The sequence below is a fragment of the Rattus norvegicus genome, chromosome 1 (assembly GCF_036323735.1).
Source record: "Rattus norvegicus strain BN/NHsdMcwi chromosome 1, GRCr8, whole genome shotgun sequence".
NCBI lineage: Eukaryota > Metazoa > Chordata > Mammalia > Rodentia > Muridae > Rattus > Rattus norvegicus.
The window spans coordinates 251,732,426-251,749,582 of record NC_086019.1 but is presented as its reverse complement, the minus strand read 5'-3'; the positions used below and the strand labels follow the sequence as shown (position 1 = coordinate 251,749,582).

The 17,157-nt window shown below is 42.9% G+C and overlaps 1 protein-coding gene and 1 pseudogene across 3 annotated transcripts in view; both read left to right on the top strand.

Moving 5' to 3' along the window:
- Hpse2 (heparanase 2 (inactive)) overlaps positions 1-17,157 on the top strand; it is a 699,168-nt gene that overhangs the window by 481,734 nt on the left and 200,277 nt on the right. For all 3 annotated transcript variants that reach the window (NM_001415809.1, XM_039085865.2, XM_063270025.1), the window contains one exon: positions 2,633-2,680. In NM_001415809.1, the coding sequence (NP_001402738.1) occupies positions 2,633-2,680 (48 nt within the window). The remainder of the gene's footprint in view (positions 1-2,632; positions 2,681-17,157) is intronic.
- Positions 13,072-16,155, top strand: Pak1-ps1 (p21 (RAC1) activated kinase 1, pseudogene 1; annotated as a pseudogene).

Here is a 17,157-nt window from a genome sequence, read left to right as displayed (position 1 = left end):
AGGTACACATGATATGGATCTGCTTTCTACTCACACCCTTCTAACACCGCAGACGGCGGAGATAGCTGCTCTCCCAACTGTGACCGCACCAGCACAGAGGCTGGAACTGGTGTGGCACACAGTACCCTTGGTGGTTAGCGTGTACGTTTCTGTCATCTGGGTCGCACTGTGTTTGCCTGTGGATGGACACCAACTGGATCACCGCTTGATGTGCGCATTCTGCACATTTTCTTGCAAATAAATACTAAAGAGCTTGCTTTTTTAGAAAAAAGTAAGAAATGTAAGGAAGATATTTAAGCCTGAATGTTTTCTAATAAATACGGCTGTATTCTCTCAACATAAAATTTCAACTTTCCTTTTCCATTTTAGAGTTCTACTATATACTCGGCTCTGGGGAGCTAGCTTAGGGGCCTTGCAGGGTTCCAGAAACCGGGTTGGATTTGGAAACAAATTCTGATCTTAGTCCACACTGGCTGTGTGAATTTGAACAACTCAAACACCCCTATAAGATGCAGCTGTCTGTACTTTAAATAGGAATCTCTCCCTGATTGTTTTCTTGTGCAGAGTGTGAGATCTACACGCATGAGAAGCTGAAAACAGTTTATAAGAACAGGCAGTTTCCTTGTGGTTATTTTTATGATTTGGAAGGCAGTTTTTAAAAACTATTATTATTTCAGAGATGATAGAAACTATTTTGGAGGAGTAAATCCCTTGCAAATGTATGTTTAAATCTTTGTTTCTTTTCTTTTAAAAAACTAATAATGTTTCCATGTAAGACTGTCTAGCTGTTCTGACTTACAACATCCTGAAGAAGAGATAAAGATGCCATCTCCTCCCTTTATCTCTAGGCCACCGAGTCCTCTATGGCTTGGACTACAGATGCCGCAGAAATAGTCCGGGTGTTCTCATTCATTTCCTTTGGCCCTATAGTGTTTTATTTTCTTTTTCTGCACCTTGACAGATGCTTACTATGTGCTTATTGACTTGGGCTGCACATACCAACGTGGAAATGACCAAGTACATAAACATTTCTGTCCTGCTAACTCCGAAAGGGGACTCCTAAACACAGGGCAGGGAAGCAGGGAGGAGGGCGAACCACCCCGCCAGAACCAAAGGTTTTCCTGCTGGTGAAATGAGGTGAAGTGGCATAACCTAGAGTCAGCCATGTGGAAAATCTGAAAAGTCTACCTTTCTAGCCAGTGAAGAAGCTGCACGTAATCTGTAACGAGGGATTGGTAACATCCAACATCCTCCTCACCGAGCACACACACACACACACACACACACACACACACACACACACACACATACACACGGATGTGCACACATACAGAGTGCATACTAAGTGCTCAGAAAATGCCTTCCAAGCCACATGACATTTTGAGTAAACCCATCAGACTAATTCCATTCTGTTTTATGTACTGTTATATTTCCTCATTCTTGCTCCCAGACTGTAGACTGGTACTACAGAAAGAAAAGTGAAAGCATAAAAGACAAAATCAATCGAAGACCATCGAGGCAGTTGCTTCTTCCTCCAGCTGTTTCTCCCATCCTGTTTGACGGGTCTTTCTGACGCCCTTCTCCCTTTTCCCTTATTCCTTTATAGACTCACTTTGTGGCTAATTAAAATTCCTGGTTTCCACGTACGTCCAGTTTGTTCTACAGGTAGACAGAGTCCTTTCCCACCATCACAGCAAAACAGAACTTTTGATTTGCTCCCAGTTCCCTTCTTTGCTCATCCATCTATCTAGAGAAATTCTGCTAGTGTGGGATACGGCAAGGGTCTTCCAGGAAAGAGACCATCTCTTCTGTTCAAGAGTTCTTTGGTTATAAAACACAATCAAATGTTTTCTTTGAAGAGACATTCTTCTTTGGAGTCTTGAGGCTGAAAAGAACATTTGAAAGAACTGGGATGTTTCCTTTGATTCCTGATTTTGAGTAACAACTCTCCAAGAAAAGTAGTAGCCTTGGCAATACATGCCCTCGAACAAGTGAGCACAGACAGTTATTTCAAACATGTGGCCTGTGGCATCTGCAAAACACAATGCATTCTCCTCTTTGGTTCTGAACCTGCTCGGGGTCACACAAGGCTTTGCTGTAAACTGTGCCCAGAGCCAGCCTCTCTCTGCTTTAGAGCTAGGCATACTGGATGGAGGATGCTTAGCTTCCTATCTAGCTGCTCTGGAAGTGGATAAGTGTTTCACATAGATGTGGCAGCTGTGCACTGGAGCATGTTTGACAGTGCTTTGCAGATGTGAAATTGGCTTCTCCCATGCCTTCTCCAGGGAGATAGGCCTGCAGTTTCCAAAGGCATCTACAGTGCTGCCATGCTTGAGAAAGAGCATTGTTTCCCAGCTGAGATCAGAGTCTTTGGAGAATAGGAAGCAGCACAGGTATGTTTGGATCATGCAAAGATGAGTGTGAGAACTGTCAGGCATGGACTTGGGAACCTGACAGATGTGAGGAAAATGCTGCACTGGGAGTTTGATTTCCACTGCTAGGACTAGGGGTTGGTTCTCTGAGGAAGTATATCAGCGTGTGAATGGCCCAATATATGTCTTGCTTTGCCTCATTGTAGCTCTGGAGATATGGTTATTTCAAGTCACACCATCTTTTTTCTGTATTCCTACAGATTCCTGAAGGTGGCAGGAAGCACAGTAGATGCGGTTACCTGGCAACAGTAGGTATTCATCATCTTTATCTCACTTATCAGCTGCTGTGAAATGGAAGATAATTAGTTGTCACCAAGTTCACAGCTGACATTTGATAAACTACCCTTTATCTTTCAAGAAAAATTAAAATCATCTCTAAAGCTGTTATTAGAACACATGTTGTCTGATGTGCTATGACTTTATGTTATTATTTTCAAAACCATAACCCTCCCCCCAATACTGACAATTTAGAAATCCTCCCTATTAATGTACACTCTTAAATTAATCTGTCATGGATGAAGGATAATGGAGATGAAGTGTGACACCATTTCCCTGTAGGCCTTCCCTTGGGAAATGAATTTCTCTGTTTAAGAGAGGAAGCAGTTTTGACTGTTCAATATATCATGTGAACAGAGAAATAATATATTACCATCTGTAGTTTTAATTAGTGCCTAGAAATTTGATAATATAAAGCAGGTTAAAAAGAGAAAATATTAAGAAATTTGTATTATTTATTTGCTTATTTAGAAAAATTATTATTAAGAAAATAAAGCAGTTTTAGAAAAAGCCTCAACACTCCAGGAAGAATCTCATGTTGACAAGTTCTGTTACCTCAAGTGCAACTGGCCTTGTGAGGGTAGCTGTCCAGTGTGAGGGTAGCCATCCAGTGTGAGGGTAGCCATCCAGTGTGAGGGTAGCCGTCCAGTGTGAGGGTAGCCGTCCAGTGTGAGGGTAGCCGTCCAGTGTGAGGATAGCCGTCCAGTGTGAGGGTAGCCGTCCAGTGTGAGGGTAGCCGTCCTGTGTGAGGGTAGCCGTCCAGTGTGAGGGTAGCCGTCCAGTGTGAGGGTAGCCGTCCAGTGTGAGGGTAGCCGTCCTGTGTGAGGGTAGCCGTCCAGTGTGAGGGTAGCCGTCCAGTGTGAGGGAAGCCGTCCAGTGTGAGGGTAGCCGTCCAGTGTGAGGGTAGCCGTCCAGTGTGAGGGAAGCCGTCCAGTGTGAGGGTAGCCGTCCAGTGTGAGGGAAGCCGTCCAGTGTGAGGGAAGCCGTCCAGTGTGAGGGTAGCCGTCCAGTGTGAGGGTAGCCGTCCAGTGTGAGGGAAGCCGTCCAGTGTGAGGGAAGCCGTCCTGTGTGAGGGTAGCCGTCCAGTGTGAGGGTAGCCGTCCAGTGTGAGGGTAGCCGTCCAGTGTGAGGGAAGCCGTCCAGTGTGAGGGTAGCCGTCCAGTGTGAGGGTAGCCGTCCAGTGTGAGGGTAGCCGTCCAGTGTGAAGGTAGCTGTCCAGTTTGAGGGTAGCTGACTAGTATGACTAGTGATGCAGCGGTGTGAAAGTAGCTGTCTAATGTGACAGTGGCTGTCTAGAGTGAAGGCAGCCATCTAGTGGGTACATTTAGGTGTTCTCTAAGTCTCTTGGTGTCTGTGCTAGCGTGTTGAATTTTGGAATCCTTTCTCCTTGAACAGCATCTCAGTTACTTGTCAGTGTGATGCAGTTTGGCTGCACCCGTTCTCCCTTGTCTGTCCCCTGTGTTATGTGGGTCCATGGTGGAACAATGAGAGTGAGAAAGGAAAATGAAGGGGATAGAATAATTATTCGAGTATCCAGAAGAACTTTGGGGTATTGGTAATCAATAACTCAAGTCACCGTGAGAACTGTTTTAGCCTATATTCAGACCCAGTTTACCTAAACAAGAAGTTTCAAGATTTTTTTTTCCCCAGAAATTCTTGTCCTTCTTCGTGTTTCTGTGAGTCATAGAATAAGTCTCCGACTTGTCATTTATATTCACTCAGAAACCGGAAGGCAAACTCTGTTCCCTGGCCTTTGATTACTATATGTTCTGGGTTGAATGAGACATGTTCCCAAGATGTTCATGCATTTTAAGCACTTGGATCTCAGTTAATGTCACCATTTGGGAAGGCTATGGAGCCTTTAGGGAGTGGAGCCTTGCTGGAGGAAGTGCATCAGTAGGGGCAGGCTTGAGAGTTTTTATCTTTCCCCATTTCCTGTTCTTTCCCCCCAACCCCGCCCTGCAGGGCCCCAGCCTGTCACCCCTCTACCTCTCCCTCACTCCTGTTGTATTCAAATGACATGTGACCTTCCAGTTTCCTGGCCCACTGTGTTCTCCTAACTGTCCTCAGTCTTCCTGCCATGATAAACTCATTTTTTTTGAACTGCGATCCAGAACAGACTCTTCCCTCTCCTAACCTTCTCTTGGCCACAGTATTTTTCTCAGCTGCAGAGAGCAGTAACTAACACACTATCTCCTGATGTCAGTTGCTGTCCCTGGACCATAACTCGACTGCATTTGCTCTCTCCTGCACACCGAGGGAGGGTTTTCTTCTCTGAAGGTCCCTGCGCATGTGTGCCTCAGTGCCTTCCTTGTGTGCCCTCCTTGTGCAGCTTCCTTGTGTGCCTCATTCCCTTCCTACAGGCTGTTCCTTTTGTCTTCTCCCTACCATTCATATGCCTGACTCCTTGTCATCTTTTGAGTTTTAACCTTCATATCCTTGATTTTATTATCAATAGGTTCTCTCTCACTCTTTCTCTTGCTCATTTTACATAATACTTAAAATAATTTACAAAATATTTTCATAATTTGTTTTTTCACCATTTTGTATTTTTTCAAATTAAAAGGTATTTATTCAATTCATGACGTACCTTATTTAGACAATTGTTTATTAGGCATTTACTATTAAAGTATTAGTGGCTACATTGACAATATAACAATGCACTAGAAACTCTTCCTGAATTTCATATGTTGACCAGGTCTGCTCTATGTGTTTAAATTGTTTAATTTAGAAGATCATGCTCCCAAATTTCCTGTGTTTTAAGGGCCAAAATACTTAATTTAATCTATCCATTGTGTAGAAACCCAGCAATAATTATACCAATATTAAATTCTAATTACAGGCACAGTGGTATAGCTTATATCTAAATACTTTAAAAACAAACAGACACATGTATGTTTCGGAAAGGAGTAGAAACTAGAGGGAGATACTTAATTCTTGATAAAGGTGAATGATAAGAGATGAAAGCCATATTTATGTGACCTTTCTGGTAGTCAGTTAATCCATATTTCACAAAGTATATAGAATGGGAGCAGAAATAGGTGGTTATATCATAAGGAGGAACTAGAGGCTGGAAGAAGCTCATGGGAAAAATTCCAGAAGTGCACGTAAACTTCCCTTGAATCTCTGGTCCTGGCAATGCATGTGCTCACTGAGATCTGAAGAGCCGGGTTCAAAACAACAGCTGAAAAGCTAAAACTGTCAATATAGAAATTTCAGGTGCAGGTGTGCATGTGCGTTCTTTTATATTTAGCACACATTAATTATAATAAAACTAAGTTTTTCATGATCCAGATATTAGAATTAATTAACAACAATTTCATAGTAATTGTTGTAAACATTCAGGAGTTAGGGGGAAATGTCCACATTAATTGGTCACAGGGAAATGCAGTGTATTGTAAACTACGCACTCCTTGTGACACTGTGCTATAGTCTGCTTATGGAAGCATAAGGTCAACTTCAAACTTCCACCAGCAGTGAAAATATATAGTGTCTGTCTTTCTGTGCCTAGCTTATGTGCCCCACGCTCAGATATGTTGTTACCAATGATAGGAGCTCATTATTTATAATGACCACATAATATTCCATTAGAAAAATGCTTTTTAGAAATGCAAATGACATGAAGGTGATTTTGATTAATAAAGGACACAAAACACTAAGTTTTCAGACACAAAGACACTATTAATAGCAGATGAGACTTGGATGTTCAGAAAGAACAAAGGACACCGGAAACCACAGATTCTTGGTTAAATAAAAAACACTATTTTTCCTCTTTATTTTTTTAAAAACAGATGAATGTGAATTTGTGAATTATATTGTAGGGTTCACTACATTTGTGACTGTAAAATATGTATGACAAGACATCTACAAGGGTAAGAAAAACAGGCACTAAGTAGAAATACGGCTGTGGCATTCTTTTGCATGGATTAATATGGTATCATATTATGAAGACCAGTATGCACAAGTGAAAGTTTATTCTTAAAGGATTCACTTGTAAAATATTGGACACAGTTAGACATTTTTAAAAATCATAAAGAATAGCGACTGAATACTAAGAAATGGTGGTTTAATTTTAAAAAATCATAAAGAATGCTAAGAAATGGTGATTTAATTTTGAAAAATCATAAAAGGAAGAAAACAATGACAAATAGAGAAAATAAAAATAAATGAGAGAGTCAGAAATTAAACATAAAAAATAGTCGGGCTAACCATAACAAATCAATAATTGTATTAGGTATAATTGTTGTAAACTGTATAATTAATGCAAGGAAACTTAGATTGAATGACATAGAAGACCTAAATATTTTGCCTACAAGAGACATTTGAAGGTCTTTGGACCATTTTGAGTTGATTTTGTAAATGATGAGAGACAGGGGGTCTAGTTTATTGTATTATCTCTATGTGGATATGTATTTTCCTAGCATTATTTATCAAAGAGGCTATCTTTTCTCCATTAAATGTTTTTGACACATATGCCAAAAGTCAGATGATTGTACCGATGTATAAGTTTGCTTCTAGGTCCTCTGTCCTATCCCTGGTGTCTGTGTCTAGGTCCTCTGTGCTCTCCCTGGTGTCTGTGTCTGGGTCCTCTGTGCTCTCCCTGGTGTCTGTGTCTGGGTCCTCTGTGCTCTCCCTGGTGTCTGTGTCTGGGTCCTCTGTGCTCTCCCTGGTGTCTGTGTCTGGGTCCTCTGTCCTCTCCCTGATGTCCGTGTCTAGGCCCTCTGTGCTCTCCCTGGTCTCTGACTGCACTAGGACTTTCAGTCCTGTGCTATTTCCATTCCTTCCTACTATAGTAGTATTTGAAATTAAATGTGATGCCCAGGCATTATTGCTCCTGATTGGGATTGTGTTGTCTACTTGACTTCGGTGCATCCATAGAAAGAAAGCAAGGACTGTTGTCTACTTGTGTGGTTATTTCACTGCAATTTTGATAGGACTTTGCTCAGTTTGCAGTCCACTTTGATAGTATTGCAGTTTTCATAATATTAATTCTGTCAGCCCATGAGCCTGAGAAGAAACTCTAAAAGTGCTAGGGGGGAAAAACACTTCAAACCATGGTCATAGACAAGGATTTAAACCGGACAAAGTAGTCCAGAACCCCTTGCAAGACCTGACAAATGGGCTTGCATGAGATTTAAAAGCTTCTGCATGGCAAAGTAAGGAGTGAACAGAATGCATAAATAGAGGTTGGGATGAAAGGGTGTATTTGTTACTTACACATCTTACCACAGACTGGTATTAGAATGTATAAAGAACTAAAAGATGTAAATTCCAAAGTGCATATCCAAATAATTCAATCCATAAGTGGGGGAGTATAGTGGACAGTGCTTCTCAAAACACAAAGTACAAGCAGCAGTAGGTCCATGAGAAAGGCTTGCATCCTCAGCCACGAGGGACACACACGGCAAATGCACGTGGAGATTTCATGTCCCCTTGTCAGAATGCCTATCAATGAAGCCAAACCCAGGACCGATGGAAAGGAGCCCTGGGTGATCCTGGGAAGAGTACAAACTGGAGCAGTCACTACGGAAGTCAGTCTGGAGGTTTCTCTAGATATTAAGGTTATGATTTATTATTGCTTTTCAGACATTCTTATTGTTTTTTACCCTTCTCCTGTGTTTACCTCCCCCTGAAGAGCCCCCTTTCCCATTTCCCTTGCATCCTGCTATTCTCTTTGACTCTCCGCCTTCTGTGTTTAGCTCCCTTCTCCTCCCTAAAGAGATCCCCTTTTCAGTTTCCCTGATCAGATCACATGGAGCCCTGTTATTCCCCTCTCTGTTGCTCCCCAGCCCCCTTATCCTGGAAATGGACCCATTAACTTTCCTGGTTTCCACAGCTATGACAGGATAAGGATATGTACTCACATCTGAATATTTGGAGTTAAGAGCTTCCAGTGAGGGAGAGCACGTGACATTTGTCTTTCTGGGTCTTGGTCACATTACTCAGTATGATCTTTTCTCATAAATTCTGTCCATTTATTTACCAAGTTCATTATTTCATTTTTTCTTTACAGCTCAATAGTATTCCACAATACATTCATATGTATGTATATATGAAGAAATAATATCATCTTTCACTCATCAATTAAAAGATATTTAAAGTTGTTTCCATTTCATAGTTATTGTGAGTAGAGCAACACCGATCATGGCTGAACGGTGTATCTGTGGCTAGAACATCAAGTCGAGTGACATAACTGGGTCATACGGACACTCATGTTTAGCTTTTGAGAGTTCACCACACTGATTTCCTTTTTTTTTTTTTTTCAGAGCTGGGGACTGAACCCAGGGCCTTGCGCTTGCTAGGCAAGCGCTCTACCACTGAGCTAAATCCCCAACCCCTGATCACACTGATTTCCATACTGACTGCACCAGTTTGAAATCCCACAGAGTATATTTATGATGACATAAATATTAGTAATACAATACATATAAAATGTAACGTTGGAAATTAACACATTTGAAAATAATCTTATTCTTTAATATTAAAGAAATTGTCACTGCCCAACTCTATCATTTATGCCCTAATTTCCCTGGTCCAAAAGCAGTTTGCATAGCTTACCCGCCAATATGTTTATTTCCATGTTTCTTTTTTCACCTCAAGTTGATTTTATTGAGAGAACTTTATCCCAGCAACAGAGTCAAAGTAGGACATTATATTTCTTCTCCTATCTTCTGGTCACCTGTATTCATGGGAATATCAAGCAAGAATAACCTAATATCTCTCTCTCTCTCTCTCTCTCTCTCTCTCTCTCTCTCTCTCTCTCTCTCATTTACGTTTCAAATGTTATTCCCTTTCCTGGTTTCCTGTCCATAAGCACTCATCCCCCCTCCCCCATACAAGTGGTCCCCCTATCCACCCCCCTTACTGCCCCCACCCCTGACATTCCCCTGCACTGTGGGTCCAACCTTGGCAGAACCAAGGGGTTCCTCTGCCACTGGTGCCCCGACAAGTCTATTCTCTGCTACATATGCAGTTGGAGCCATGGGTCAGTGCATGTATAGTCTTTTGGTAGTGGTTTAGTCCCTGGAAGCTCTGTTTAGTTGGCATTGTTGTTTTTATGGGGTTGCAAGCCCCTTCAGGTCTTTCAATCCTTACTCTAATTCCCCCAAATGGGGTCCTATTCTTAGTTCAGCGGTTTGCTGCTAACATTCACCTCTGTATTTGACCCAATCACAGAAAAACACACTTGATATGCACTCATTGATCAGTAGATATTAGCCCAAAAGCTCGAATTACCTAAGATGCAATCCACAGACCACAGGAAGCTCAAGAGGAAGGATGACCAAAATGTGGACGCTTCACTCCTTAAAAGGGAGAACAAAAATATCCATAGGAGGAGATATGGAGGCAAAGTTTAGAGCAGAGACTGAAGGAACAGCCATTCAGAGCCTGCCCCACATGTGGCCCATACATATACAGCCACCCAATTAGATAAGATTGATGAAGCTAAGAAGTGCATGCTGACAGGGACCAGATATAGATCTCTCCTGAGAGACAATTTCCATATTTCTTAATGACTGACTGAATCAATTATCTTGATTTTCCCCAATTCTCTTAATCAATTACTATGGAAGGCAAGAATTTAGTTCTCTTATGCTTCTGGCTTCATATGACTTTATCCCTTTATCCATCTTCCAGTATTTTATTTTTCAGTGGTTAGATCAAAATTCATTGTTCACATTGCTCCTATTAATTTTAAAGTTAATTTAGTTTGCATGAGAGAAAGAGAGGCATGGGTTCTGTGTGTACAGAGTCCAGAGAAGGGTGTCAGATACCCTCCCCTATCATTCTCTGTGTCATTCCTTTGAGACAGGATCCCCCCCCAGAACTCCCACTTTGGGTGGGCTAGGCTAGCAGCCAGCAAGCCACAGGGATCCTCCTATCTCTGTCCTGCATTGCTGGAGATCAGTGGTGGGAAAGTTCACACTCAGATTGTTACTTAGTGGTTATGAGCCTAAAGCACAGAAAGTGATCATGATCACTGAGCCATTTCTCCAGTCTCAGGCTATGTACATTTAATTCATAGATCAGATATATGGTATTCTTTGATTAGTATTTCACAAGTTTTTGTTTCCTTCAGTGTTGATAACCACCATTTTCTTTAGTTGCTAACTCCTCTTAATCTACCATTAACTCATCTTAAAACTCTACACAGTTGTAAATTTCTGTAAATGTGGATACTTAAGGTAGCAGCTGGCTTTGTCTCCTCAGAGACCTGCTCCTCCAGCCATCTCTACTGTTCCCATCTGGACCGGTTGATCTCGGTGCTTCCTGAACAGCTGTTGTCCTGGGCTTACCCTTCACCATCATCCTCTGGGTTCTCCTTGACTTTTTATTTATTGGATAAATAAAAACCCTTCTTTGAGGTTTATTCCCTCAACTTAGTGTATCTTTTCTCCCAGGAACCTAGTAGGGAAGATAAATGAGGGCTACACATGTTGAGCCTTGTCTTGCAGTCTGACTTCTGTGTTAGGTGCACACGGCTCTCCCTCGGGATGCACACCCACCCATGCTCCATTTCACTCTAGCTTCCATTGTAACTACTGAAAAATCAGTATCTTTAAAACTCTCCAATCTTTTCATTTAGACGGCTTTTCTCTCTTAATAATTAATAATTAGTAACCTCCCTGTCCCCAGGGTTCTTCTGTGTGACTCCCTTCATTCTGTCCAGTTGGTATTTGGTAGACACTCTGTCTGAAACCACACCGTCAGTTTAAGATCTTCTTAGTACATTTTCCTTTGATAAGGACCCTCCCCTCGGAACGCCGTCCCTTCTGGGGCTGTTACCAATCAGGTTTATTGACAGTCCTTAGGTTGCACTCTGAACTCTACATACTTCTCCATTTTGTTCTTACCTCTGTTTCCTTACAGATCCCCTTTGTCATCTACATTTTCTGTTGAAGTGTCTGCTTCTACAATGTCCACTCCTAAAGCTGCTCTGTCACTCAGAAGGTCCCCTTCAGGCCCCCTTTGCTTGTGTCTGGATAGATTGTCTCTCATTTCCTCCCCTCCAGTTGAAATTTGGATTTCTACTACTTCCAAAACCCCCTTTCTGTTCCTCAGAAAGCCCTTTTCTATCAGTCCTCATCCTGTCTCTGGACATACTGTCATCTGTTTGTGGTCTTTTCCCTCTGTCTTACTGTCGTTTTCTCTACTCAGGACTGCCTTCCTTCCCCGCATGTGTTCTCCTGTGTCCTTTGTTAATGCTGCAACCTCTGCTTCCTTCCCTTTTCTCCTTTATTTATCTTCATTTCTAACTTTAGAATTAAAGGTCCCTTCTCCCGAATTCCTGATTTTGAATTTCTAGTTTTGTTCATAAGAGCTGAATGGATTTGCTTTTACCCTTCAACCAATGAGTGCACAGGAAATTCCGGCCAGAGCGACAGACTTCTCACCATTTCTACCCATCGCTCCTTTGGTTGTTGTTCTCTAGTCCTCTAACTTTCCAGCTGAGTCTGCTCACATTGGAGGAAGGAAGGGGTGTTTGCCTCAGTGTCTAGAAGCTCGCAACTGTAGTTGGGATTGCCCTCCACCTCCCCAGTGCTTGATGGCCTGACCCAGCTCCACCTCGGTTGCTCTGCTTTTCTGGAAATGAGGCAGTTCCCCAACCACCCTGGGCAATGGTGCAGCTACTCATTCATCTCGGCACGCCGTTCACTCTGGACAACTAGTCAATCTTCCACATTTTTTATATAAAAATCAGATTTATACTGACTTGCTATGCTAGAGCTATAACAAATTTTAAATTATTTAACAATAAATTTATTACATTTGAACACATATATTTTATAGAAATTTACTTTATTTTTCAAAACCAGGAGAATTAATTAGCAAAAAGGCTTTGGTTTATATTGTTGCATCTCTTAACATCTGATTTAATTAAATGCATGCATTATTTTGTTTTAAACCTGCAAAGAAAATTTGGCTTCATTAAAGAAATGTGGTTGAAAGAGGAAAGAATATTTAAGAATATCATTTCCAGATAATTGCAGGTGTTCTCAGATATTAAAACAGAATGCATTGAATGATAGTTTCTTCTACATTATTTACTGAATATAAAACTTTGCAAGTGACCCTCTCACACCCTGGCCACTAGATCACACAGGTCTTGAGCTTTGCAGAGATCTCTTACCCATGGCTAATGCTATAATGGCCTGAATTTATCAATTGGAAAATAGTGCTTCACTGAATTGAGTTATATAGATCTTTCAAATGTTAACATATTTCATTATAAAATATCAAAATAATCAAACTCACTGATAGCACCAGTGACCTATCATAAGTCTGAAACCAGTTAAGTCATACAAGAAAGAGTTAGTCCTTTAGATGACAATCATCTAAATGGTTTTCTGTGAAGTGAGCTATGATTCTTGATCAGATGATTCTGAGAGTGAGTAAAGATTGAATGCTACTTTCTCAAAGCCTACTAATTGTGTATAGCAACCGTTGGGAGCTGAAACTCCATAGAGTCACTCATAGTGTGCTTGTTAGAAATGTAAATTTTCAGGTCCCATTATAGTACATTAGTCAGGGTTCTCTAGAGTAACAGAACTTATAAAATGAAGTTCTCTCTCTCTCTGTAAACACACACACACACACACACACACACACACACACACACACACACACACACAGAGGATTTTTTAAACTTATTTACAGGCTGTGGTCCAGCTAGTCCAACAGTGGTGCCTATGATCAGAAAGTCTAAGAATCCAGTAGTTGCTCAGTCCACAAGGTTGGATGTCTCAGCTGGTCTTTTAGTATATACACTGGAATCCCAGAGAAGGAAGGCTCTAATGCCAGCGAAGGGATAGGCTTTCTAGTAATGCAAGGGCAAGCAAAGAGCAAAAGCAGCAGCAGCAGCAACTGCCACCATTGCCGCTGCCACTGCCGCTTCCTCCTCCTTCTCCCCCTCCTCCTCCTCCCCCTTCTCCTCCTCCTCCTCCTCCCCCTCCTCCTCCCCCTTCTCCTCCTCCTCCTCCTCTTCCTCTTCTTCCTCCTCTCCTCCTCCTCCCCTCCTCCTCCCCCTCCTCCTCCCCCTCCTCTTCCTCCTCTCCTCCTCCTCCCCCCCCTCCTCCTCCCTCTCCTCCTCCTCCTCCCCCTCCTCCTCCTCCCCTTCCTCCTCCTCCCCTTCCTCCTCCTCCTCCCCCTCCTCCTCCTCCTCTCCTCCTCTTCCTCCCCCTCCTCTTCCTCCTCTTCCTCCTCTCCTCCTCCTCCCCCCTCCTCCTCCTCCTCCCCCCTCTTCCTCCTCCCCTTCCTCCTCCTCCCCTTCCTCCTCCTCCTCTCCTCCTCCTCCCCCTCCTCCTCCTCCTCTCCTCCTCTTCCTCCCCCTCCTCCTCCTCCCCCTCCCCCTCCTCCTCCTCTCCTCCTCCTCCTCCTCCTCCCCCTCCTCCTCCTCTTCCTCCCCCTCTTCCTCTCCCTCCTCTTCTTCTTCCTCTCCTCCTCCTCCTCCTCCACTTCCTCCTCCTCCCCCTCCTCCTCCTTCTCCTCCTCTTCTTCTTCCTCTCCTCCTCCTCCTCTTCCTCTTCCTCCTCTTCTTCTTCCTCTCCTCCTCCTTTTTCTTTCTTCTTTTTCTATGTCCTTATATACGCTTCCAGAAGAAGTGGAACCCAGATTAGATCTGTATCTGAAATGTGTCTTCCTTCCTCAAAGATCCCTATTAGAAGTAGAACTTCTTATTTCAAATTAAGCAGAAATTCCTCACAGATGTGTCCTCTATTCTTGAGTTTTAGTTAACTCTAGATGAAGTCAAGTTGACCACCAAGAATATATCCAGAAAATAAGAAACCTTGAAATTCCAGGTACTTCTGGTATACTTGAAAGTTTGGGAACCACTGTGAGATAAGAAAGCAGTCTGTATCTGATGCTTAAGAATACATTTGTCGGGACTTTGTCCCAGCTGCTGAGCAGGGAGAGGTGTGGCTCTGCAACAGATACACAAGATGATGAGAGATGCTGGGCCCCGCACCCACCACCAGTAGCTGCTGCAGATTATAATTAGAGTCAGTTGAAGATTATAATTCTTCTAACACTTTGAATGTGAAGACTGTGTCTGAGACCCCAGCAGTGTCACTAGTGTCTGAAGATGAAGATGATGACGATGCTACCCCACCTCCAGGGATTGCTCCACGCCCAAAACACACAAAATTTGTATATACAAGTTCTGTGATTGAATCACTTCCTGTTACTCCAACTCAGGATGTGGCTACATTTTCTATTTCTCCTACTGAGAATAACACCACTCTGCCAGATGCTTCGACCCATAATACTGAAAAGCAGAAGAAGAAGCCTAAAATGTCTGATGAAGAGATCACTCATAGTGAGTGTGGGCAGTCCCAAGAAGAACTATACACGGTTCGAGATGATTGGACAAGGTGCTTCAGGCACAGTGTCTCCTGCAATGGATGTAACCACAGGGCAGGAGGTGGCCATCAAACAGATGCATCTTCAGCAGCAGCTGAAGAGAGAACTGATTGTTAATGAGATCCTGGTCAGAGGGAAAACAAAAACCCAAATACTGTGAACTACCCGGACAGCTACCTCATGGGAGATGAGCCATGGGTTGTCATGGAATACTTGGCTGGAGGCTCCTTGACAGATGTGGTGACAGAAACCTGTATGGATGAAGGCCAGTTATCAGCTGTGTGCAGAGAGGGTCTACAAGCCTTGGAGTTTCTACATTCGAACCAAGTCATTCACAGGGACATCAAGAATGACAATATTCTGCTGGAAATGGATGGCTCTGTCAGGTTAACTGACCTTGGATTCTGTGCACAGATAGCTCCAGAGCAGAGCAAAAGGAACACCATGGTGGGAGCTCCATATTGGATGGCACCTGAAGTTGTGACACGCAAGACCTGTGGACCTAAGGTTAGCATCTGGTCCCTGGGTATTATGGCAATTGAAATGATTGAGAGGGAGCCTCCATACTTCAATGAAAACCCTTTGAGAGCCTTGTACCTCATTACTACCAATAGAACACCAGAGCTTCAGAACCCCGAGAAGTTGTCAGCTATCTTCCAGGACTTTTTGAACTGCTGTCTTGAGATAGATGTGGTGGAGAGAGGTTCAGCTAAAGAGCTACTTCAGCATCAATTCCTGAGGATTGCCCAGCCTCTCCAGCCTGACTCCACTGATTGCTACAGCAAAAGAGGCAATGAAGAACAATCACTGAAACCATGCTCACCCCAGCCTCAAGTGCCAAGCCTTCTATGAAATGAACACTCATTTCGGGAACTCTGACCCCTCGTGTCCTCTTCTCCTTTCCTTGCTTCTCCCATTTCCCCATCTAGTGCTCTCAAGTCTTTGATCCTTGGGAACTGTCTAGCACTGAAGAGAACTGCAACTGGACGACTAATCCAGCAAAGGCCATTTCTAAATAGGAATTCCCTTCCATGGAGGGGACTGATGAGCAAGGGTTTACCTGAATAAACCTGTTTCTACAAAACAGAAATCTCAACATCCCGTTCCTTACCCCTCACACTCAGTTCTTAGCTGTATAAACTTGTGGTTTGAAGCATTATCAATTTGCGATCAGTTGACATTGCTTTAGTTTTTTATTTCTGTGACCAAATTGCCCAAACACTTCATTGTATTTGAAAACCAGAACAGCCTTGAAATGCCATGGGGCCTGATAATCTGCTAGGGGTTTGAAGAGGCTCTGTTTCCTGAACCATGACCTTGGTGCAGCTGATCCTGACACGTGAAAACTATCACGCTTTTCTTTGTGAGTGCTTCTAGCAGCCGTTTTGGAGAATCATAGCCCGGTAGTGTTCCCTTGCTACTTCTAGTGAAATGGTCTGAGCTATGTAGCAGCTTTTGATTCCCTGCATCCCATAGGCTGCTGCCTGCATTCTGTCCTTATTTATAGCATTGAGAGATTTCCTACAGCACATGCTGAGTACAAGACACGTGAGAAGTCAGACGGAAAGTGCAGCTACTTTTAGCATATGGCTGGCTTCAGCATATACTTGTATGATACTTCAAGATCTCAGCTTGTTTCTACCTGGGACTAGATCTTCTATTAGCTTAACTATTTGAGTCAAAAGAGAAGGTCTGCAATTAGGAAATGATGTGCTACTACTAATAAAGGGACCCTGTTTTTAAGTGCAAGACCAGGCTCTCTGCAAGTGGACGTGCTTACTCTGGCTATTCGATTTGTTACCTCTTACTCTCTGTGGTTTTGGGTCTCCTGCTCTGGTAGGATGCTTGGCTGGCATTGTGGCTTGTCATGTCAGCCCCCTGACTACCTTGTCATTCTCAGAGGTCCTACCTCCTTAGCAGCACAAGCTTATATTTCCTTCAATAAAAGGAGATGAAAATATTCTAAAAAAAAGAATTCATTTGTTACCAAGGTTCTTCCACAAAACTTTATACAGAGGCTTCTGTTCTATGAGAGAAAGGATCTAGAATATTGTCCTGGACATTGGCTTTTATAAAATTCCTACTC